The sequence below is a fragment of the Stenella coeruleoalba genome (genome assembly GCF_951394435.1).
Source record: "Stenella coeruleoalba genome assembly, chromosome: 18".
In the NCBI taxonomy this organism is placed as follows: Eukaryota; Metazoa; Chordata; class Mammalia; order Artiodactyla; family Delphinidae; genus Stenella; species Stenella coeruleoalba.
The window spans coordinates 64,805,810-64,831,511 of record NC_137164.1 but is presented as its reverse complement, the minus strand read 5'-3'; the positions used below and the strand labels follow the sequence as shown (position 1 = coordinate 64,831,511).

Sequence of the window (25,702 nt, the reverse complement as noted above, 5' to 3'; positions counted from 1 at the left end):
GATAGGAGTCAAGGTCTGCAAAGAAAATATTTAATAGAGTTCTAAACAAAGCTGAGATTCCAAAGTGGAAGAGTAAATAATAAACAATCCTCATCCCAGGAAAGGAGAGTAAGGGAACTTAAAAGACAGTGCCTGCCATAACTTGCCACTCGGTATGAGAAAAAATAAATCTCCCTGAGAATTCATCATCACAAGTCAATCCTTATGGACACTATGGAGTTTGTGACCCACATTTATGCTTTCTGTATGTATTAAAAAACCACAAGCATAGAAAATAATTAAATATGCATCTAGGTTGGTAGTAAGCTTGGACAGCTTCTCTAGAGGAATTCAACATCAAGTTGGAGCTCTAATAGTTCTCACAGATAATTCTAAGGAAAACAAGGCAATCACAATAAAAAAAAGATCACCACACACAAGAAAAAGCACACCAAGAATGAGAGATGGCAGAATCATCTACAAATTTCTCAGATACTGAACACATAATATTCTCACTATAAAAGAATTATGTTTAATATGATCTAAGAAATAAAAGATTCAGAAGCATGGAAAACAAGATATTTTAAAAAACAAATCAATGTTTAAAAGAATCCATTGGATTAAATTTTTTAAATGAAATTTAAAACTCAGTAAGATAAATTAGCAAATTCAACACAGCTGAAGAGAGAGAATGAATAAACTTAAAGATAAATCTGAAGTAATCAAACCAGAGAGAAAATCATTAAAAGTAGAAAAATGTTGAAAAGATATAGAGAAGATAGGCTGAGAAGGTTTGGAGTACATCTAAATGGAGTTTCAGAGGGACCTAATGAATAAAATTGGGATAAGGAACTATTCAAAAAAATAATAACTAATACTCTCAACAATTTTTGGAAGATACTGAGCTCATATCCAAAAAGCTCAATGATTTCCAAGCAGACTAAATAAAAAGAGATTCACACCTTGTCATACTGAAAGTAAAATTATATAACAATAAAAATAAAGACCAGGGCTTCCCTGGTGGCGCAGTGGTTGAGAGTCCGCTTGCCGATGCAGGGGACACGGGTTCGTGCCTCGGTCCAGGAGGATCCCACATGCTGCGGAGCGGCTGGGCCCGTGAACCATGGCTGCTGAGCCTGCGCATCTGGAGCCTGTGCTCCGCAACAGGAGAGGCCACAACAGCGAGAGGCCCGCGTACCACAAAAAAAATAAAATAATAAAAAATAAAGACCAGATATTTGAAGGCAGCAGAGGAAAAAAAGAATATCATTTATAAAGGAACAATTATACTGATGACTGACTTCTCAGCACAGCAATAGATACCAGAAGATATAATGCAATACATTGAGACAAAACAACTATCACTCTAGAATTTCACACGCAGTACAACTAACCTTCAAGAAGAAAGACAAGAGCATTTTAGAAAAGTAAAACCTGTAAGTATTCATCATATACATGCTATCCCTAACTGAAACTCTAACGGATATGTTTCAGGAAGGAAGAAAATTAGTCCAGATGGAAGGTCTAAAATACAAGATAGGATTCTGAGCAAAGATATTAGTAAATATATGATAAAGACAAACATCGATATACAAAACAGTTTATTGGTGAAGATTAAAAAATATAGAAATAATAAGTGGAAAAGAACAGTATGTAAGTTGAGAGGGTGGTGATGAAACCTAAGACATTCAAAGGTTTTTGTACCCTTTGAGATGAGAGTAAGGTTATTATTAATTTTAAACTGTGCTAATTAAGCATGTTAAAATATCTACAGTAGCCACTAAAAAAAAAGCACAGAGAGTAAACATCAAAAATAAGTACAGAGATAAAGTTCAAAAGGAAGCAAGATATTAGGGAAAAATGTTAAATAAATCAAGACGTAAATTGAACAAGAAAAGGTAAAATAAAATTCCAAAGAAATAACCTAGCCAGTACTTTTTTAAGATGATTAGAGTAAGCATACACATGATCATTACATAAATACACACACACACACACACACACACACACACACACACACACATTCTAACAGCTGAGGATGCAAAAGGATATGTCAAATACTAACTGAAAATATCACAAAGAGAATAGATTTTAAGGTGGAAAAAGTCTGAGCAGAGATAAATAAGGTCTCTTCCTAATGATGAAAAGTTTAACTTACCAGTCAGTTATAACAATTTTAGACTTATGTGAAACATACTAATGTATCTTGAATTACATACATTGAAAATTTACAGGTACATAAGGAGAAATTGAAAAATTCACAGGATATTGGAATCCTTTAATACCATCTCTCATAAATTGTTAGCGCCAGTAAACAAAAAATACCGGTAAGGAGATGAAGGTTTGGACAGCATAAACTTGATTTAAATGGACATATATAATATAGAACACTGCACCAAACAACTTCAGAATATACCATCCTTTTAAGAACACATGAGCTATTTTTGAAAATCGTCCACATAAGAGCCCATAAAATGGGACATCCCTGGTGGCGCAGTGGTTAAGAATCCGCCTGCCAATGCAGGGGACATGGGTTCAAGCCCTGGTCCGGGAAGATCCCACATGCCGCAGAGCAACTAAGCCCGTGCACCACAACTGCTGAGCCTGTGCTCTAGAGCCTGCAAGCCACAACTACTGAAGCCCGCGTGCCTAGAGCCCATGCTCCGCAACAAGAGAAGCCACTGCAATGAGAAGCCTGCGCACCGCAACGAAGAGTAGCCCCAGCTCACCGCAACTAGAGAAAAGCCTGCGTGCAGCAACAAGACCCAACGCAGCCAAGAATAAATTTTTAAATAATTAATTAATTTTAAAAAAATGCTTTAAAGAAAGAGGCCATAAAATACATCTCAATATATTTCAAAAGTTGGTATCATATAGATCATATTCTATAACATAAATTAAGTTAAAAATCAAAAACAAAAAGATGTCTAGAACAAGAGCTGTATTTGGAAATAGAACACATGCTTCTGAGAAACACATGGATCAAAGAAGAAATCATGATGGAAAATTTTAAATACATTGCTGAATAATAATTAAAGTATACACACACACACACACACACACACAATGGAATACTCCTCAGCCATAGAAAAGAATGAAATTTTGCCATTTGCAACAACATGGATGGACTTAGAGGGCATCATGCTTAGTGGAATGTCAGACAGAGAAAGACAAATACTGTATGATATCACTTATATGTGAAATCTAAAAAATAAAACAAACTAGTGAATATAACAAAAGAGAAGCAGACTCACAGATATAGAGAACAAGCTAGTGATTACCAGTGGGAAGGGGAAGGGGGGAGGTGCAACACAGGGGTAGGGGATAAAGAGGCACAAATTTTTATGTATAAAATAAGCTACAAAGATATTGTACAAAACAGGGTATAGGCCAAGATTTTATAATAACTATAAATGGAGTCTAACTTTTAAAAATTGTGAATCACTATATTGTATGAAACTTTCATACAGTACTGCTGGGAAGGTAAACTGGTATAGTCATTTCAGTAAATGACTTGTTATACCTTGTGAAGCTGGACACGTGCATATGCCTTAAAGCCAGCAATTCTATTCCTTAATATAGACCCAAAGAACCTTCTGTACACGTGCACCAAAACACTGGTTCGCAAATGTCCACAGACCCATTGTTTGATAGACCAAACTGGAAACAACCTAACATAAATTAACAACAGAAAACCAGAAATTGTGTTATAGTCATTCAATAGTATATGTTTGCATAAATAAATAATACAGCAGCTGCCTGCAGCAGCATGGGTGAATACTAAAAGCAATACTGACGAAACAAAAGCAAATCAGAAAAATATTGTATAATTCCATTTATATAAAATCCAAAACCAAGCAAAACTAAAACAAATGTATTGCCTACGGTTACATATATGTGTGGAGGTGTAAAGAAACCCAATGGTATTAATAAATACAAAAATCAGCAGTGTTACCTCTGAAAGAAGTATGAGTTCTGAGACGTGATAAGTAGAGAGGGCTTCTAAGGAACTGATACTATATTATTATTATTTTTGCCTATTGTAGTTTTATTTAACATCTTTATTGGAGTATAATTGCTTTACAATGTTGTGTTAGTTTCTGCTCTATAACAAAGTGAATCAGCTATACGTATACATGTACCCCCATATCCCCTCCTTCTTGCGTCTCCCTCCCACCCTCCCTATCCCACCCCTCTAGGTGGTCACAAAGCACCGAGCTGATCTCCCTGTGCAATGCGGCTGCTTCCCACTAGCTACCTATTTTACATTTGGTAGTGTATGTATGTCAATGCTACTCTCTCACTTGGTCCCAGCTTACCCTTCCCCCTCCCCGGGTCCTCAAGTCCATTCTCTATGTCTGTGTCTTTATTCCAAGCTAGGTAATGGCACACAGTTTTTTATCTCCTTATTATTCTTTAAGCGGTATATATATGTGTGTGTGTGTGTGGGTGGATACATATATCCACCTACATTATGCATGTATGTCTATATATTACGTTCTTTTTATATTTGATCTATTTCAACAGTCAAAAAAATATTGCACCAGTAATAACACATCACAAAAAAAGCCAACTCCTCTGTTTTTCAGGTACCTAACAAAATTTGACCTAAGATAGATACTTAGTGGAGGTGTGGTCTTTCCGATTTAAAAAAATGATAATTATGTGATCTCCACAAGCCCCGGGCTGTTTCCTGTCATGCAACAAATAGCACTAAATAAATGTTTGTTGAATTGAACTAAATTAAAATGTGTATAATACAAGGGGCAAATGTGTGACATCAGCTATTTTGAATTGTCCATCTCAGCCGTTCTTTGTAACAGAGCTCCAATTTTCACTGTATACTTATCCCTCAACCACACAGTCTATATGCTACTGGGGAAAGTGACCCCACTCTTAGCAACCAAGGTGGACTCTGATTGGCTTAAGTTATTTACTATCTTCCAATTTTTGACAACAGTGTTTGGTTCAAAACAGTTAACAAAATATGAGCCAGTGAGAGACAAGAAATGAGATACAAGAAAATATTTATGAGAGGTTCGGGGGGTGTGTGTGTGTGTGATTTGGGGGTGGGGTGAGGAATCCTCCTAGGTCTTCTGAAAGATACTCAGAGAGGCACTCGCTGTGTTTATTGAACATATGAACAAGACTGGCAACCCATCCCTGCCCCGAGAAGCTGCTAGAGCCACCTATGTGGCATCTGAGGAGCTAGCCTTAAGTGAAGCCCCAGGTAGGTCAGGGCCAGCCCTTCTGGTAATATGGTTGACTAGGTAACCTAGACCACTTGCTACAGAACACTTAGAAATGCCAAATAAAATACAACAAACGTCCTTTTAAGTGCATGGCTGAGCCCAAAAGAAAGTAAGGGAAATCTCTCAGCCAGGCCAGTTGATGAGAGCAGAGTCACCTTCCCCAGCATATGTAGGCTGCAGAGGTGAGAAATGAAAATCCAAATGAAAAATAAAGTGGGAACTGAAGACCAGAGCAGGAAGGGTAGACTGGACAAGGGGCAGAGATTGGTTGCCACTTTCTATAACCAAGAAGCTTGCATTTTATAGCCCATGTGGGGACAGGAGATGGTGGCTTAGGTCTGCAAAAAGTCAGAGAGCTGCAACTGGGACCATATGTAAAGTTTAAGGCCTAACCCTCAGAAAAATGGTGGATTAAATATATATATGTCCTCACCCCCTGTAAAAAAAAAATACACACACACACACTCACACACACACACTCACACACACATACCAGCAGCACAGGGTGATATACTGGTGAATGAAAGTTTATACAGGGTTTGTAAAAGTTTCCTCCGAGAATATATACTCACAAATGTGCTCTCACATAGATTTGGAGTCTGCATCTTTCCTACACCATGATACAGGAACCTACACCCCGAAAATTTAACATACAATATTCCTGCCAGTAATCCTCCTGAGATTCATGCCTCCCACCTCCACCCTAATGCTTAACCCAGGAGGCACGAGATTCCAACAAATAAACTCCTAAGAAAAATAAGTTCACCACCCAAAATTACCAAATAACCCCCCCAAAATTCATCATGTAAAAGTCAACAGATATATAGAAACAGATGTCTGAAAATAGATTTCAGATAATAGGACTACAAGATATAGAATAAAAATTTAGTATATTTTAAATTATTGAGGACATAAAAAGAGAAATTAAAAATATCTTAAAATTATGAGCACTATCACAAAGCCAGGGAGATTTGAAAAATTACCACCTGGAATTTCCAGGAGTAAAATAATTGAAATATAAAACCCAAAAGACAGATTAACAGCTAAATAAGACCTAGATGAAGACAAAATCAGTGAACTAAAATATAGAGATAATAAAATTATTAATAAAGCAGGACTAAAAAAAAGTATAAAATATGAAAGCCATGAAAGATAGAATATGAAGGACAACATTTATTCAAGTTCCAAAACAGCTATATATTTAAGATGTGGGCAGACAATATAGAGACCAATGGGAAGAGAGAGAAATAAGATATTTGGTGATTTTTAAAAGATGCTTGATCAAACCTTGCCTGAAGCCCTTTCCATTCCTCAGCTTTTATATTGTTAGTCTATACATTTTTTAAATTATTTAATCCCATTTATGTTGAGCATTTTGTTCTTTGCAAGCTAAGTTTTCCTAGCTGATATTGGAAGTAAGAAAATAAAGATTAGACTAAGAAAGTTTTTTTAAAAAGTACCTGACCATTAAGCATCTGGAAAAATAGACTCAGACAAATCCAGCTAAAAGTTAACAGGGGACAACACTTCCCCCATATTGCAGCTGTAAAGTATCATATAACGATCACCTCTTCGGGTGACTACTGCTTTTTTACTAAGATGCTTTGGTTTCTAAAATCATTAACTATCAAAAACTTTGTTTGTTAGAAATTATATCAGTAAAAATGAAACATCCCACTCTTGCCTAGAGGATTTAAGCCACTCTGACACAGAGGCAGCCTCAATTTCCAACCCAAGTGCAGAGCTTCTAATAAGGGGTTTCTGGATACAATATTCCACATTTATCTTAACTTTGTAGTTCCCAAGGAAACAGGACCTTAGATCCACTTCACAGTCCAGAGTTGATGTTAAACCCTTCGCACACAGCCCAGTTTTTCTCTGAGCCTATCCAAACACTGCTTTATTTAAATTTAACCTAAACGCCATTATCCTTCAAAATCCTGGGCTTCCCTCGTGGCGCAGTGGTTAAGAATCTGCCTGCCAATGCAGGGGACACGGGTTCGAGTCCTGGTCCGGAAAGATCCCACATGCCGCAGAGCAGCTGGGCCCCTGCGCCACAACTACTGAGCCTGTGCTCTAGAGCCCGCGAGCCACAACTACTGAAGCCCACGCGCCTGGAGCCCATGCGCTGCAGCGGAGAGGCCACTGCAGTGAGAAGCCCACGCACCGCAACGAAGAGTAGCCCCCGCTCACTGCAACTAGAGAAAGCCCGTGCACAGCAACAAAGACCCAAGGCAGTCAAAAATAAATAAATAAATTTATTTTAAAAAATCCTATAATAACCTCTGTCTTTTCCTTTATTTGGTGAGATGCCCCACAGTTCCCCTGGCATGCAGTCTCCCTCATTGCAATGGTGCAATAGAACTGACTTTGCTGAATAAAAGGTCATTTCTGGTGACCTTAGGCTGATTAAGCTAGGACAGGAGACAGGGTGAAGCAAACCAAATAAACCAAAATATAAAATTATATTTTTAGCATTTGCCTAAAGATAGTCATATAGAGAGGAATGGAAAAGAGAGGAACAGAAAAGGTAAATGCTGGTTAGAATCATTTGGTTGGACTGAAACTAGAGAGGGTTTTCACTGATGATAGCTTCTTGGAGAAGGCCAGCCTTGAAGAGAGAGAGAGAAAGAAATTGCTTCATGTTCCATTAAGAACATGGAACTAGTGGCAGAAGTGCTTAAAGAAAAAAAGCCCCTTTGCTTCTCTTTGCAGCTGCACATACCCTTCCAGACCGGGACACTTCCTTGTTTCATGCGGGCGGCCCACGGGGCTCCCAGAAAATTGAGTGCAGCCTAAAACAAGTGCCAAAGCACACTCTGGGATCCAGCTGCCTCCCAGGTCTAGGGCTGAGCTCCTGGGCTGTATTTTCATCAGTGAACTGGCAGTCATAAATGTCAAGCCCTGATCAGCATAATCCCCTTAGCTCTTCCAGCTTAGTTCACAGCAAGGAAAGGTGGCATCAAGATTTCCTATTTTGGAAAAAAAAAATTGCTGAACTTGGGCTGGCCTAATATTAGCAGTGCTAACTTTCTACATGGCTTTTATCTCCAGTAAGTTCGAGATTACGTAAGCATTTGTGGGACTCAGATTTCTTTGTAATCAAGACAAAGCACAACATTTTGGTACCTTCTCTGATTGCTAAGGATGGCTGTTTTTCAGGTGGAGGAACTAAGGAGAACATATCTGGTGTAACGCTGCAGTAAAAATAAATTAAAAAGTGGGGGGCTTCCCTGGTGGCGCAGTGGTTGAGAGTCCGCCTGCCGATGTAGGGGACGCGGGTTCGTGCCCCGGTCCGGGAGGATCCCACATGCCGCGGAGCGGCTGGGCCCGTGAGCCATGGCCGCTGGGCCTGCGTGTCTGGAGCCTGTGCTCCGCAGCGGGAGAGGCCACAACAGTGAGAGGCCCGCATACTGCAAATAATAATAATAAAAGTGAAGCATCATGAAGATGTAGCTCTCTGCTAGCCTCTGTTTCAAGAAACCCCTGCTACCCCTCTTGCCTTCTTCAGGTCCTATGGCTTCAACCTTGAAAAATAAAGGTCACCCCCAACCCCACAATGCCTAGGTAGGCAGCTCAGAGTGCCTGGAACTCAGAGTATTTGTACAAGTAAACACAGAGGAAAACTACACAAAGACCAAACACAACTGCATTTTTAACAGCTTGAAAACTGTTCTACCCCTAACTAGATCAAATTTAGATTACTATAGCCTCCTGGGCTCTCCCAGTTCATGTGTATACTTTTCTTGTTTTCTTTTTTATACTAAGTATTTTATTGCTGCCAGTGTATATAAAACAATTACCCTTGTGAAACAGAAATTCATGAATATTCAGAGACGTAGATGTTAAGGACTGACAAAAGTACAAGTTTGTATAGTATGGCACGTGTTATAGAGACAGGCTTTTGTACTGGCTTCAAATTCAGCTTCCCGTTGAATATTCACCGGTTTATGAAAAGTGGTTTAGAAAATCTTGCAAAGATTCATTTTATTACAAAAAGGAACAGACTTTCTGGGGTCTGAAGGGATTTGAAGATACTCCAGTCAGCAGCGGGTTATGTTGAGCATTCTGCAGACAGAATTCTTTCAAATCTGCAGCTGCCTGGGAAACCTTCACAGGGTTGAGCCCAGCCTCCAGCCGGGCCTGTTGGACCACTTTCTTCACAGCAGCGACGCTGGAAGGACCAGACATGGCGCACGCGACGGCTGGGCAGATCGGCACGCCCACGTGTATGCTTTCCTAAGCAATTTTTAATGCCAAATATGTTGATTTTCTTGACTAAAATCATACTGAAGAAAAAGCATTGTAAAGTGTGTGTGCGCATGTGTGTGTGCATGTGTGTGCGTGTGTGTTGGGGGAGAAGCGTGTTGATTCTAAACTGAACACTGAGAGATTGTTTGAGGACACAACTTTATTTTATAGCAATAGTTTTTGGCATTTTAAGTAACTCGATAGGTCATGCATGGATACCCTCTATCCCCAATGGAAAGCATCATCACCAAATTCCATCAGCTTTGCAGAAGCTGCAAAGCTCACCTCACCTGCCAATCTCTACAGGCGTCAGCCTTGCATGAAAACATGACAGCCAGCATCTCAGAAAGGAAAGAGACCTGCCAATTCACCTACCTTGTATATTTCACAGACAGGAAATCTGAAAAGGTTTCAAGTCCCAAAAGTTTGGTTATTTATACTGATCCTGCCACTGATATGTTGCCGGGGCCTGCCACCTGTCAATTTTGTCCAACCTACCCAAAGAAGGAAGCTGGAAGGGTGCGTGTGCCATTCCTGTAGAATATGGGATATTAAAATAAAAAATATTCCAGCTCTTTGATTTCCTTTGATTTTGTGGGTAATACAATAACCAGAATGAGATAGCTGAAACCAATAAAATCTGATTTATAGCATTAAAGGCAATCTTTATAGCACTTATTTATGGTACATTACATCTAAAATCCAATTTCACAGGCTGCTGTTTGAAACTTTCTGTTCAATCATACATACACTACATACACTGTACCTCAGTGCCATAGAGTTAGATTATATAAATGTCTGTACCCCCAGAGGTATTAAAATTCGGTTACCACGGTGGTGAGTGAGCTTGACAGTAATTTTCCTAACCAACTCTTCAACCAAAAAGATCCAGTCAGCACTTGATAAATACTGAAACTGCTAGCACGCCTATCATTAAACCGAAAAAAAAAAAAAAAGAAAAAAGAAAAGAAAAAAAATCACTGCTCAGATAACTCTATATTCTGGAATGAAATTAATTGAAAAGAAGTCGCATAGAAATGCGATAATTGGTGATGCTGTAGGATACTTGCGTTAACGTTGTGGGGTATATTTTCAAGCCAATGAGCAAAAAGTACTTTCTTGCATGACATCATCGGTATTAAGAAAAGACACATGGCTAGGTCTATACATGCTACTTTGGAAATACAATCTGAAGTGTCTACATTCATACACTTGAATGTAGAAGGCTATATCCTGTTCAATTACTATAATCATTGTCAAAGAGAGGGCAAAGTATACATGCTGACTTTCAGAGAACTGTCATTTGAATCTTAAGCAACTTCCCATTGATTTAAAAAGGGTTTTATCTTAAAAGAAATTCAACTCTCCAAACACTTTGCTTGCCACGCATTAGATAAACGTAAAGGGAGGCTGGGATCCTCGCCTGATCTGATGAGCAAGGGAACTCCTGCTCTGTGAGCGATCACATCCCTCAGCACTGAAGTTTTGTTTCCTAAATACATTTCAGCCTCATTGTCATCCAGAAATGTGTACCATGCACCCATCACCTGGCTTATGTGCTATGCTGATAAGTCATTCGCGAATAAAATTCAGGACTCAAATATATCAATAAATGACAAAAAGTGGCAGAAACAGTGAATAGATTCAATACCCAAATAACTGCTAAGCACTGTCCTATTCCAGGAGTGCATTGGGATACTGTGGGGCTTGAAGCTAATATAATTTGAAGTCCTCCTTAAAAAAAAAGAATACCAACTTCAAAACTTAATATTATTTATAAGGGACTTGTGCAAGTGAAAGCCAGACACTTAAGCCTCATTGGCGACAAAGTAAAAGTATTTTTGGATCTTGTTTTTCCCATATCATTTCTGATCCTCACATAAGCCCAGCGAGGACAGCATTATTCTTCAGATGAGGACCTGAGGCTCAGATGCGTTGCCCCAGAGGACTCTGGTAGGGATCCGTTCATTGGGATGCAAGCTCAAGTTTGTCTCTCTTGAAACCCATGCATACTGCTGCGTTTCGGTTTAAGTTAATTGAGGTTTGGGTTGTTATCACCTGTAGTTCCCCGAGATGGGGTGGTGTTCTTGTTTTAGCCCCCAGAGAATTCTCTACAGCAAGGGAAGGCTTAAGCGTGAATCAGAGTCACCTGGAAGTCTTGTGCAGTCACAGATTGTGAGCCCCACCTCCAGGGTTTCTCAATCAGTAGGTTGGGGTCGGGGGGGGGGGGTCTGAGAATTTCCCAGGTGATGTTGATGCTGTTCAGCCAGCACCATGCATTTAGCTGCTGACCTTGAGAAACTGAGCTAATTCCAGCATTCTGCCCATCTATCTTCTTCCTCCAGTGAAACCAGTTACTGTAGTTCAGGGGTGCTTAACCAGCTCAGCTAAAATGGAGCTAAACCCCACCCCTTCATGAAAGATTTCAGCTGGACTAACAGTAGCTGGAATACAAAATAGGCTGAGAAGGAAAAATGTTAGTGAAGAATTACGTTGGAAGAAAAGATAGTATTAAAATGCAATTCAACAATGAGAAACTCAGTATATTTAAATTAGCCTCACTATAGCACAATTTAAAACTGTTATGTAATGGTAGTTAATGAAAACTCATATAAATACCCTAATTTTTCTGTAAACTAATAGAAAAATAGAATCAATGAATATGGTGAGAAGCCAAGGAAAGAGAATCACCAGGTTGGGGGGGGGGCGGAGCTAAGGGACTAAGGGCATGAAATGTCATTTGAAATTGAGTTACTAGGGTTTAATCAAGGTATTTAAATGCATTCTACAATAGAGTACAACTTACATTCTGTATTTAAGTGATATTCAATATAATGATGATGGACTTTCATTACAGGAAAGCTATTCAGTGATGCTTATGAAACGACTGTAGACAAATTATCTCTATGACATACTACAAAAGTCACATCCAGAAATTAGTTTAACATGTGAGCACTAAGTATATTGAGGTTTGAAAGACTTTAGTTCACTCTGAACTCTTAATGACTCGAATATGTTTACAGAGAGAAAAGATGATCCTTTTGCCATTAGTATCTCGTGGATTATTCTGCAGTAAACAACCTGTGTATTTGCTCTTTGGTTGGAAGCCTAGGGGGCTCTTTGTTTATTCAACAAAGAATTATTGACACTTACTAGGTACCAAGTATACACAAATTAATAAGATACTTATTCAAAGAATTAGCCAACTACATTATCCTCTTTCTATTCTACTTGAAGAAAGGAAATAGAATTAATACAACTATCTAGTAATTCATCTCAGAGAAAGAAAAATAATTTGAGCTTTGGGTTCATGGACTTCTTCTTCTGATAGGTGTGCAATCTATAAGAATGGATGGTCAGAGATTCCATAGTTTTCTCACATAGTGATCTTTGTATTGGATAAAAGACTAGTTTTTAAGAAATAATGCGAATATCGGCCCCTTGTTATAATATTTTCTGCTTCCAGGAGCAGAGGTTCTTGGGCAGGGTTTGTGTGCAATGGAGTTTACACAGGAATTGTTCAAAGAGTGGGAATTGATGGCGATTCTGATACGGAGAAGAAATTAAGAGTTTTTCCAAATAGGATCACAGATTTTCAGAAAAGGAACCAGTGATTTTCTGAGGAGCTGGTAATAAAATTTGCCTTTGATCTAAAATGATATAAAAGAAAGTTCTGCATTTTCCTAGAAAATGTACCATGAGTGGCAATAAATCTTAGCTCTAACCTCCTGTCAATTATCTACCTTATGGATCAGTGCACAAGAAAACAATGAATTCCCAACAATGATCATGGGATACAGCTACCTTCACATAAGAGGGATTTCATAAGAAAATAAATATACGCTCTATAATATCAACATTTAATACCACTCTTGCTTTCTAAAAATGACTTCTATAAATTTATTTTTCACTCCACATTTCATAGGCAGATGGTTGAAAAAAATACTCTTTAGCAAAAAAAAAAAAAAAACCCAAAACAAGAAAGCCAGTTTTTCTTCCCGGTGTCAACTGTATTTCTATTAATTTACAATATCTGAAAATAATTATTTTAATTCTCTTTAATGTTGTTAGCAGAAAAACAACAATTTTCGTGTAGTATAATTAGGGAAATAAAAAATTCCTATTAGAAGCAGATCACTTAAATGAGGCAATTGCCTTACCAAGTAAATTTCAGGTCACATATATCAAATGGTGCTACGGCCAACATGGAACCAGCTTTTGGTACATTCCATCTGAGGAGATGCTGCCCATTTGCAGAATGCCTAGGATAACACGTCCAAATGCACTTCACAGGTGTCACAAGGTCTTAAAACTTCCACGCTTCACCGAAATCTTCTAACCGATTCCTCTAATGGTTGTGTTTATTCTGCTTCATTTACTTTCAAGTTCACATCAAGTCTCAGCACTCTGAACTAGGAGAGACCATGGAGATGATTTAGTCTCTTCCCTTCCAAATCATCTTCACGTGTGATTAATTGAGACCCCAAAAAATCTAGTGAGATGTCCAGTGTCTACGTCTGGGTGATGAAAGGGCCAAGATTGATCGAAACTCTGGTCACATGACTCACTGTCCATCGACGTTGCTCTCACGGTGCCATTTGATCAATGATCTTCGGGGAGCCCTGACACCTTCTTTGGAATTACATGTTCTCAACAGCAATCTGAGTGCGATGCATTTGAAGAGCCAGTAAAAAGAGAAGCAGGAATTTGTACGTGGAATTCTTGAAGTAGCTACCCTTTGTCTAACCCACAGAACTATTACTAGGATCAATTAATATAATGTAGGTAAAGTGATAAAGTGACAGGCTTTGTACATCTGAAAGCATGATACCGATAAAAGGAATTTTCAAGATCATAAAACCTAAGACGTTATTCTGTGAAAGTTTTGTAAAGAAAAACCTAGATGTCTTGCCCAAGATGTATGGAATACCACAAAATATCTATGCCACATTGTACCCACAAATAAAATAACTGGATACATTTTAAAGATATATTATAAACAAATGTTAAGAATAATCTTATTACAAAAATGTATCTGAGATGGAAACAAATCTGAAATTCAGCAAAAATTTAACCAGTGTTTGTAGAACTTTGGTTGCTTTCTAAAACTGTAACAAAATGTCAATTCTCAGAGGAAGAAGTTAAAAATAAAACCATAATCTCACATTTTCATAATTAAAAGGAAATGCATTTTCAACTGCCTATAACATGATAACATCATTTCCTGTCAGCAATTTTTATACATATGCAGTTCTGAGCCTTCAAAATTCTTAAAGCTATTTATAGCGCTAATAAGAAATTGGATTCTCACAAATTAACAGACCTTTTTCCCCGTGAAAGATCAAATTGAACAAGGATTTACAACATGGGAAGTTTCTATTATTCATGCTTTTTTTCTGTCTGGGAAGCCTGTAACCCACTATCATCACCAATACCCACCCCGGACATCACTCCCAGACCTGAGTCAGCTTTGCAAATACTCGCTAGCCTCGTAAGACACCTAACTTCCTCTCCTCCATCGAGCCTTCCTTGTCACCTCTCTGTCTTTGCCTAGTTCTCCAAACACATAACTCTATGTTCCTGCTGTCCCCTGCTAATAATCTTTGTACTTACTTACTAGTCTATCACAGTTCCCCGGACTTTGAACTCCATAGATGTAGGAGTACCTTACGGATCTCTGTACTCACAGCACAGCACAGTGCCCGGCACTTGTGATGATCAAGATAAGCTTGATTACTTTGATAAAGCTAACCTTCCTCATCAAACATCTTTTTATTGACTATTTCCCACAGTGAAATTAAAAAGAGGAACTTTTAGAGACAAGCTTTCTTTTGATTATTTTGCTCAACTCAGTACATGACCATAGAAAAGCAGTCAAGTATTGAATATTTAGTATTTACTGCTGAGTTTACAATAACAGTGTTCTAATAGAAAATGGCATCATGCAGGCAGATTAAAAAAAATCCAGAAAGCCCACACACAAAAAGTTAAGTGTATTCTCAAGATAAATAGTATACGGTGATTGAACAGAAACAAACTTTCTGATTTTTATCTTTCTGTACTTCCACTGGTTTCTGAACACAGGAGAGATTCTGTACTACCACCTCAACGTAATGTGGTCAAAGTTTATTTATTCATTGAATACTGAGCCAGGCCACGTCCTAGGTACCAGCTCAACAGCAGACAAAACAAAGTCCCTGCTTTCAAAAGACAGCACAACTTAGTAGTGGTGAGGGATGCAGACCACCTGGGTGTGAGTTCAAGCTCCATCACATATGAGCTGTGACATCTTCTGTAAGTTACTTAACCTCTCTGGGCTGCAATTTCCTAGTCTATAAAAATGGGAACAATATTACCTACGTCATGGGTTGTTATGAGTATTCAATGAGTTAATATTTGTAAAGTTCTTTAAAGAGCGCCTGGAATGTATGATATACGTAAATGCTTGACAACATTTCAAGGTGCTTCAATTCTACCCAAAAGAGACAGACACAAAACACATACATATGTAATTGGTCACGTGGTGATTACTGCTGCGAAGACAGTAAGAGGGGCCAGGGAACAGAGGATGGAGGTCCTTGCTCGCTCATACAAGGCGGTCTCCCCCAGAAGGCCTCTCTGATAATGTGACTTTTGAGCAGAAATCTTAATAAGTGAGGAAGGAGCTCTGGAAATCTTGGAGGAGTGTCACAGGCAGAGGAACCAACTGAACTAGCTCTGAGGAGGAAGACAGCTTGGAGCATTGACAGAACCACAGGAGCCTAAGGAGAGGTGCTGAAGCAAAGCCAGTGAGGAGGAGAATGGCCAGGGGCCAGGTCAGAGCAGGAACAGAGAGAGGAACCCCGCAGGGCCTTGAAGAAGCTCACATTTTAACGAAAAACGACTGGAGGATTTAGAATGGAAGGGTAATGCTACTGGATTTTTTTTTTTTTTTTTTTTTTTTGGTACGCGGGCCTCTCACTGTTGTGGCCTCTCCCGTTGCAGAGCACAGGCTCCGGACGCGCAGGCTCAGTGGCCATTGGCCTGCCAATCAGAGGAACCAAAAACAGCAGCCCGGGCAACAGTGAAGGTCCAGAAACCCACAAAGATGGGGGGAGTCAGAGAACCAAGTGGGCACTTTATTAACCTGGCAAAGGGGCAGCTGGGCAGGCCGAGCAGCCCCCTGCCAGACCCTTCGCTGTGCTCAGGGGCCACTGATAGAGGCAGAGCCGCAGGGCCCAAGCCCTGGACACTAGGAGTCCAAGCTGGGCAAGGGCAAGGCTACGGGTGGGGCTGGAGTTGCCGAAAGCAGGCATCAAGTACCAGCCTGCCGCCCCTTCTGAGGCTGGGGGTGGGTCTGAAATGAGTCCCCTCTCCCGTTCCCCACTCCTTGTACAGCTCACGCTCTTCAGGAAGGGCCATGAGTCCCACATCAGCTGTGGTCTGGAAGGTGATGCCGTCCCCCTGGCAACGGGGAGGCCAGGAAGGGCCAGAGCCAGACAATGACCCAGCGGGGTCCCAAGGCCGCCTGCAGGTTGCGGGAGGGGCCCAGGTCGTAAGAGTGCCGCCCCGAGCCCACTCCCACGTGGTCTGGCCCCTCAGCAGCAACATCCCACCGAAGAGCAGTCCAGCCGCGCACAGCGGTGCACACGCCAGACACGTGTCGGTCACGAAGGCCAGCGCGAACGGCGCCGCAGACACTGCCTGCGAGGCAGCGGGAGGAGGGCGGTGGTGTGCAGGAGTGTGTGGGCTCGCAGCAGGGCTGACGGGTCAGGGCCCGGCAGCGCACAGACGTGCAGCAGGACGCCTGCGGCGTGAAGCAGCAGACACACGCAGGGCCGGTAGTTGCGGAAGCGCACGAGGCGGCCCAGCGGGCGGCCGTGGTGGTCCCGGCGCAGGATGCAGCGGCGCCAGGCGGAGCAATGCCCGCTGCGCGGTGGCTTCCGGCTTTGGCACTGGTAGCAGTAAGCCCAGCCCTGGCCCTGACCACGGCCGGCCAGCATCACAGCCTGGATGCTGGGGTCCGAGCGCAGGAAGAGCTCCCCACGTTGCCCAGTAGGTTGAGCAGCTGGAAGGCTGCCGGCGCAAGCTGCAAGGTCCGGGCCAAGAGTCCCAGCGGGGGCGGCCCGGGACCCAGCACCAGCACGTAGGCCAGTTCCTGGCCCAAGAGGCAGCCGCACGGACGCCGCCTCCGCCCTCCCCACCGCCCAGGGCTGCCCCATGGCCTGGACCCACTAGCGGTGGATCCCGGGTACCCCGCCGCTTCCCGCTGCTGGATTTTTGTGGTAAACGGATCGCCATAGCTGCTGTGTAGAGAAGAAACTCTAAGACGAGGAGTTAAGAGTAAACACAGGAGGATAAGTGAGGAAACAGCAGGCTAGGTGAGTGATGACGTATCTTGATGAAGATGGAGGGGAACATAAGATGTGGCCAGGTTCGGGTTATTTTCTAGGTTAGTCCCCAGCATTTCCTGACTGAGGGATGTTGGGTGAGAGAGAGAGGAGTCCAGGATGACTCCAAGATTTGGGGTCCAAGCTTCTGCAGGGATGAAGCTGCCACCGACTGAGATGCGCAAACTAAGGGGAAGCGTGATCCGTCACAGGTCAGATCATTTTCCTCCTCAGAAATCCTCAGTGGCCGCCGCTTACTTTGTAAAGTCAGTCCCCTGGGCCTTCCATTCAAGGTCCTGTTGACACCACATGCATTTCGTCCATGCTCTTTCTGCTCCAGCCAAGCTCGACCCATTGTCTGGTCCCCAAACCTTCACAATTGGATGACTTTTTCATGATACTCCCTTTCCTGGAAGTACTTCCTCTTCTTGTATGCCTAAGAAAAGGTCACTTAATCCTTCCGTGATTAACTTGGATTTCCAATTCTCTGATGAAGGCTTCTCTGGTATTTCTTGGCAGGTGGCTTTGGGCTTTGTACTTTCGTCACACATATTCCATTTCACCTTAAGCTATTTTATATAGTTGTTTGTTTCATCAAATAGACCGAAACCTCTTGGAAGGTAGAGATCGTATCTTATTTATGTCAGTGGGTCTACAGTTCCTAACACACTGCTTGCATTAAATAAAAATATTTCTGTCCAAATGAAATTAACATGTGTATCACTTCAAATCTTTTGATCTGAAAACAATCAAGTGCTCTCTTTACAATATGTTAATCTTATAATTTTATTTTTCATTTCATCAAATGAAATGAAATGTCTATGTAAAAATTTCCCTTCATTTATAAAACATTGATAGGTAAATCAGAAAAAGAAAAGAAAGTTATAAGAAAGGGAGAAGTGATGTGTCTCCGTTTTTTTGCTTTTGTTTTGAAACCTAATACGTTTCTTTGGCTGATTATGAAGGTAATACCCTTGAGCTTTACATGATAAGGTTAAAAATGTCTCTATGATATCCCAGTATATAGTTCAGGCAATATGCCTTAAGATTTTCTTTTTCCCTTTTTTTTTTTTTTTTAGCACAGCTACAAGCTTCTCTGGGGAACCGGCTATAACACAAAGATTTGGTACTATCTGTCTCTTCCATTTCAGAAAACTAGAAATTACGTGCTTTGAGATACAAGGCAGTAAAATATTGATCGTATAGGACATTTCAGTAGAGTAGAAGGTATTCTAATTAACATGATAATCAACACAGGCTTTTTCATGGAACAGATTGTATAATCGAAAATTTTTATGGATTTTGATAAACATACGTCACTCTCAGAGGGATTTCAAGCTTCTGGTGTTATTTCTCCTTCCTGGACACCATGGTACACAATTAAGGCAAAGGAACAAAGGAAGTTAACTTATAAATCAGCTATCAGTGACTGACTGCGTAAGGGAATAACGCCAGTCCCTGGCATTTCTGAGAGCTATATCATATTGGGGGTGCTGGAAATCACTAATGCCCTGAGAGATTCTCTAGTATTTTTGATATTCATGCGTAAGCCTCATTCTCCATCCAAAATTTTTGCTTATAAATAAATAATTCTACGTGGGACAGGAAGAGCTCAAGCTTTAGTATATGACATAGTTACCTTTTTTTTTTTTTTTGGAGCACAAATTCTGCCACTTACGGAACTGAATATTTTATATATAAAATCTTAATTTTCACAATAACCTAGAGGTCATTAACTTTATCCCCAAAGGCACAAACTGAAGCTTGGAGAGATTACGTCATTTCCCCCAAGGCTACAGACGCCATTAACTGTAGAAACTGGGGTTTGAACCCAGGCTAGCTGATGCCGGAATCCATGCCCAGAGTCATTCCTTTATGTTACTGTCTGTGTCCTGAGATCCGCCTCTGAGCCTGTGTGCCCTGTACTGTGTTCTCACTAGAGATACGTTGGTGAAGAACAGCAGAAAATCTGCTATCATGCAGCTTACCTACGAGCTCTGTAGCAGAGCGAGGAAAAGAACTTCTATCGTGTATGCTTTCTTGAAGATTTAAGGAGAAGGCTGTATTGCCCTTCCTAGAACACTTTCTATCAACATATTTTATTAGAAACATTAAAGTGTTGTATATTTCAAATTAAAGTATGTTCGAATGGAATTATTTCCACTAACCTCATGGGAAAATTTTCATAGAACATAATGATTTTTCCTCTGTTATATTCCCTCTTTGTCATTGAAGAAAATGTCCCTATGATCTTGAAAATACGTAACTGTGTCAGACATGACCTACTGAGGAATCTACTGGCACATACTGGGAGGCAGTGTCAGCTGAGTTCTGCTCCTGACATCGCCATGATGGACTCAGTTCTCTACCATAGATGCACATCATATGCATTTGCATTGTATTGGACTGTTGTCAGTAAACACCCATCTATTATTTATACTTTGTAGGTCATAGAAACATTTTGCACTGTCATTTCTCTGACCACAGGTTCTCAGAAACATTCATAGTCTATTTTGAAACTAAATTTTACAAGGACATTAAAAAAGATAAATAAAAATCCTCCAAGGCATAACCACAGAGAAGTCCTCTCTTTACAGTTTGGTGCTATCTGTCCAAACATTTCTATATTCATATTCCTCCAAACAGAAATCCTTGACTTCTTATATTGAATCATTTAAAACACGGACTCATTTAATTTTTGTTTCTCTTTTGCCTGGTCTTTACATTTTAATGGAACCTTCTCTTGAAAAACTTCATAATGTATCATTTACTTTATGCATCGGGATACAATAGTGCCAATTTTACTAGATACTCTGGTTAGTAATATGGGGGAAAAGTGGCTGTGGGAGATCATATGAACAATATGTGAGGCCCAAGAGACTTACGAAAATCTAAGTATGTACTATTTCATAGACAGGTCTAAGGAGTAAATAAAAAGCTATGGCTTTAATCCATTCTGCTCAGGAGAAAGAAGCTGTAAGTGAAATACGGTGGGACTAAAACGTGTGCTTCTAAGACGGTTCATCTACTGTAGACCTGGTGATTGGTACGTTGTCATAATTTTCAGAATTTAGTCATTATTTCAAAATAATATTAATGTAGAAGAGGCTCCTGTAATCCACAGGAACATTGTTACTAATTATTTTCCATTCCCTCTGTACAAAATACCCCTTATCTTTAAAGGGAATAATATATCTCTACTGATAGGTAAGAATACCCTCAGGTCCCCAAACCTGTAAGAACTGGAGTAGAGGCTTTGAAAAATCTGTTGATAAATTATTTAAAACTGATTGAGCTAGAAAACCACCAGAAGAGAAAATATTTGGTAAATGATGTAGAAATGTTAAAAATCGTCAATACTGGATTATTTTAAAGCTCTTTCCCTGTTCTTCTCCACCTCTCACCTCATCCATCAATTCTCCAAATGTCAGCTTGAACCCTCTGGCCAAATCCTGTTTCAGGGAATTTACTTGTGGACGTGGCACAGCAGGCATTAAAGATGCCATTAAGCTGACATCTGCTCCTGGACACGTGAACCTTAAGTGGCCTGAAAGCATATAACGTGTGCCATGCCAACTAAAGAGAAATCAAAAGAAAAAGCAAAAACAAACAAAACAAAACAAAACCCAGAAACAAATTTAAAATATACTTAAATGAATTTGTAATTTAAGTGTGTGCCTTTGCGTGCACTCACACATACATATATACACAGTCATATGCTCCAATTGCTTCAGATTCGTAGCACTGAGTACAGAATTGGAAAGCCATAAGCGCCATTCCGATAGTGACATATGTTTTACATTATTTTTAAAGAAGTAATCCTTACACTCTTTTTGCCAAAGTGTTATATTATCATGGATGCTATTTCCATCTCAGCAACCTTTGGCTATACAGAGAAAGGTTCTCTCTATGTTCTATTCAAATAAGCTCAAACACACATATCTTATAAAACAATGATATGCATCACCCAGTATGAACTGTGATCTCAAAGAACTGAAATTCTTTCCCCAGCACCCTGACCCAAAAGATGCTCTCAGTTAGCTCCATCTCTAAAACGCACTTGAAATTAATGGAAAGTTGAATTACACACACTGCCTCTATTTTTAAAAATATTTTTACAAAGTAGCAAATTGTTTCCACTCAGTAAAAATGATGGATTATTGTATAGTTTGAAAAAATTAACAAACAGATGGAATATCAACCCGTTATTCATTAAAATATTTCACTGGGTTAATTCAGCAAATAAAAATGGAGAAGAGAGCAGATGGCCATTTATAGTTCTCTTGATTTCTTAAACTACTTCTTTACAGCCAGAACTGCTCCTATATTTAACTTGAAATGCACAGCTCTCACCATATGCACAGTAAGCAAGCATTCATGTGACCTCATAAACTTTTCATATAACACAGCAATGATTTTTATGATTTCGTTAAAGGAACACTATACACTTACAAAGTAAGTTATTCCCATAGCCCCAATATTCTGGGGATAATGTGAATTTCCTAGACTCAGTAGATACTTACCATCATTATCTGGTCTGAAGTAGGTTCAAGTAGGCACAGGGGTAAAATTTCACAAAAGGAAGTGATCAGCTTCGTTACAGACGCTGAAGTATGCCAAGCGTGCATAAAATTATTACAGAGCAGGCAGTGTTTCTCTTAAGGCAATACTTTTTTTTTCCATCGTATCCTACTCCTGTAAGTTACTGCCTTTTAAAAAAAATTCTGTCCTCATGTAAAGCAAATGGGACTCTCACATATGTAAGTGGAATCAACCACTCTGGAAAACTGCTTGACTGTATCTATTACAGCTGAACATATACATACTCTATGGCCCAACAATTCCACTCCTAGGTATACGCCCCACAGAAATGCATAAATATACTCACAAAAGACACTGATATGAATATTCATAGATGCACTATTTGTAAAAGCTCAAACCAGGAGGCAATCCAGACAGAATCAATAAATAAGTTGTGACATATTTATACAATGGTATAATAAAGACAATGGAAATCAACAAACTTCCGCTATAAAAACAACAGGAGTGGATATTACAAACATCAAGTTGAGCAAAAGAAGGCAAACACAATAGCATATACTCTGCAATTCCATTTATGTAAACGTCAAAGGTTGACAAAATCACTGTGGTGACAGAAATCAGCATAGTGGTCGCTTTGGGGGAAAAGTGGGGAACAGTGACTGAGTCAGGCAGGGGCCGGTTCGGGGTCCTGGCCGCGTTCTTTTTCCTGAACTGGGTGGTTGTTACATGGGTAGTTTCCTATTGTGAAAAGGTACTGCATTGCACACTTATGATTTGTGAACTTCTTAATATGTATGATAGACTTCAATTTTTTTTAAGTTTACTTGAGAAGATAAACACTATGAATAAAGAAAAAAGTCCTCTGTAGCAGTGCCAAGTGTAGTACAGAAATGATACCGTAATTAATAGCGAGAATTATATTTCATCAGAGTTAACCCAAGTGACATAATGCAAAAATATTCTCTAAATATTATTTTCATAAAGTTCTCCAACCTCCACATTCGAAGTCCTTGGTAGCCTCCCACTGATACCTTTCCCCTGTTACAGAAGACGTGTGTTTCTCCCAAGCACTGGACCTTCCTCCTTCCTGTGAAACTCCTTTCCCCAATTCCCCTCCACATGGTCTGTGCCCCATGACAATCTTCCCAGCTCTGCAGGTGAGGCACGGATGGCTCAAGCCTGAGTTTCTCTCAGACACAAAGTTCTCATTCTGGCAGGACAATTCTTTGTTTTATGGGATTGACCCAGGCACTGTCACAAGGTTAGCTTCCCTGAATCTGAACCCAAGATGCCTGTAGCCTGTAGGGCCTGTAATTCTTATTACATATAGCATGGAGTTCACGATTGGGCTTCTCTCTAAGACATCAGAGACAAGAGACCTGGCATAATGTCCTGTTCATTGTTATTCCTCCAAAGCCCAACAGTGCCTGGGTGTGTTACCTTTTCAATAAAGGTCATTTGAAGGTATTTGGCATGTATTCAATAAATGTTTATTGAGCACCTTGATGTGCCAGGCACACCAAGGTCTCTATGAGAAGCAGCTAGGTTGCCCCTCCCCCCAGGACCCACCTGACCCCTTGCAGCCAAGCAGCTACCCCGCTGGGGTGAGGGTGAGGGACTGGACCAAAAATGGTGTTAAGTGAAAATCTACACGTGCTGCTGGGGGAGGGCGGTAGTGGGTAGAGTTGTCAAATAAAATACAGGATATCAAGCTAAACTTGGCTTTCAAATCAACAAAGAATGATTTAATTTTTTTTATATAACAAGTCCCCTGCAATATTTGGCACATACTAATATAAAAAATTATTTGTTGTTTCTCTGAAATCCAAATTTAACTGGGCATCCTTTATTTTTATTTGTAAAAGCTGGCAACTCTATGCATGCATGAATGGACAGATATCTGCATAGGTAAACACAGAATCATATGTGCTTGGGAAATGAGCCAACCTGCTATGTTTCTCAAATGCAAAAATACAAGGTTGTGCATGAATGGTTTCTATATGTGAAAGAGGCATGTGTTCAAATATATTTTGGTTATACAGGAGATCAATTAAGTACCTAATCAATTTTGACATTTATATCTCTCTCTCATTAGTTTAAAATCTCCAACCAGCTTCAGGTTATCCCTCTAGTATCTTACTAAAAGAAGGAACATATATTATAAATTGGTTCTCATTGCTCCCTAAGCTGTTTTCTGTCCCCATCAACCAGGAACCCCAAGTTCAAAATCTTGGGATAGGCTTCTTGCATGACTTTTATCTTCAAATGTGAACTAATAAAATATACACGTTCTGTCACTTCTTTTACATTTATCTTAAACTAGATTCTCCTTAGGAGTATCAAAGAAAAGGGGGATTGGAACCAGGCAGAACCCTGCAGCACCCCCCAACCACGGAGTCCTCTCCATGTCCCCTGCCTCTTGTTTACAGAGAAGCTGAAGTTTCCCAGGGTCCCCTGAGTCACAAAGTGCAGGGTCAAGCAGCTGATGATTAGCACAATAGAGTCACAGACTCAGTGTCTGATGCACATTCCGGAGTTGTTTTACAGATACTGTAACGCCACCAGAGGGAAAATGCTAACTGCATGATGACCAGGCTGCAGCCATGACAGAAGGTGCTCCATCTTGATCAGTACTGAGTCTACGGCTAACACAAGTCCAAGAACAGCCTTAAGAGAATGGCATTAGCACTATTGCTCATAATAATCTATATCTTTGTGGGCATCAAAATAACTGTAGCTTGTTCTGCTCGTATATGTAAACGGGCAACTAAACTGTCAGCAAAGATATGTTACAGACCCACGTAGACATCTTCCACTCTAAGAATACAGCTCCCTATACAGCATGAAGAAGTTACAGAAGATGGACCTTCGCCCATAATCACATAGAAACAGAAAGATGTCCTGACAAGTGGGGATTTGTAAGCAGCTTTTGTCAGGAAAGAGCTCTCCACAGGGGGGCCCCTTTTGTCTTGTTAGTAACCTTAAACAAGTCACACCCATGCTCCACTGATCTCCAGCCCTAGCACACCTTTCAAGTCTTTTGATCACACAATACCTTGCCTAACCTGTTGGTTCTTCCCATAGATCAAAGAAGTAGAAATGAAGAATAAGTAAGCAATAGATGACCAGATCTCCTCCCTAGCTTCCCTTGCAGTAATCTCGCGAACAAACCGTGTGAACAAGACAGCATCTAAGGAAAGGCCAGGAGGAGTCGGGAGTCGACAAGTCTGCGCACAGTGGGGCACGTCAAGGACTCTGACCCCCGATCTCAATGGTTAACTGCGATTACTTCCCTTTTTCCCTTTAAAA

At 40.3% G+C, this 25,702-nt stretch overlaps 2 protein-coding genes and 1 pseudogene across 3 annotated transcripts in view; all 3 read right to left on the bottom strand.

Annotated features, from left to right (window-relative positions):
- The window catches only part of HS6ST3 (heparan sulfate 6-O-sulfotransferase 3), a gene marked incomplete at its 3' end in the record, with an annotated part of 651,525 nt that overhangs the window by 177,582 nt on the left and 448,241 nt on the right, over nucleotides 1-25,702 (bottom strand). The window lies entirely within an intron of this gene.
- LOC307176446 (guanine nucleotide-binding protein G(I)/G(S)/G(O) subunit gamma-5-like) lies at nucleotides 9,094-9,422 on the bottom strand (the record flags this gene model as incomplete). The annotated part of the gene is made up of 1 exon (XM_079902553.1): nucleotides 9,094-9,422. The coding sequence occupies one exon, from the start codon at nucleotides 9,420-9,422 to the stop codon at nucleotides 9,222-9,224; it is 201 nt and encodes a 66-aa protein (XP_079758679.1). The 3' UTR covers nucleotides 9,094-9,221.
- LOC307176836 (putative palmitoyltransferase ZDHHC24) lies at nucleotides 16,743-17,683 on the bottom strand (annotated as a pseudogene). The gene has a single exon. The product of its transcript is annotated as a putative palmitoyltransferase ZDHHC24 (transcript).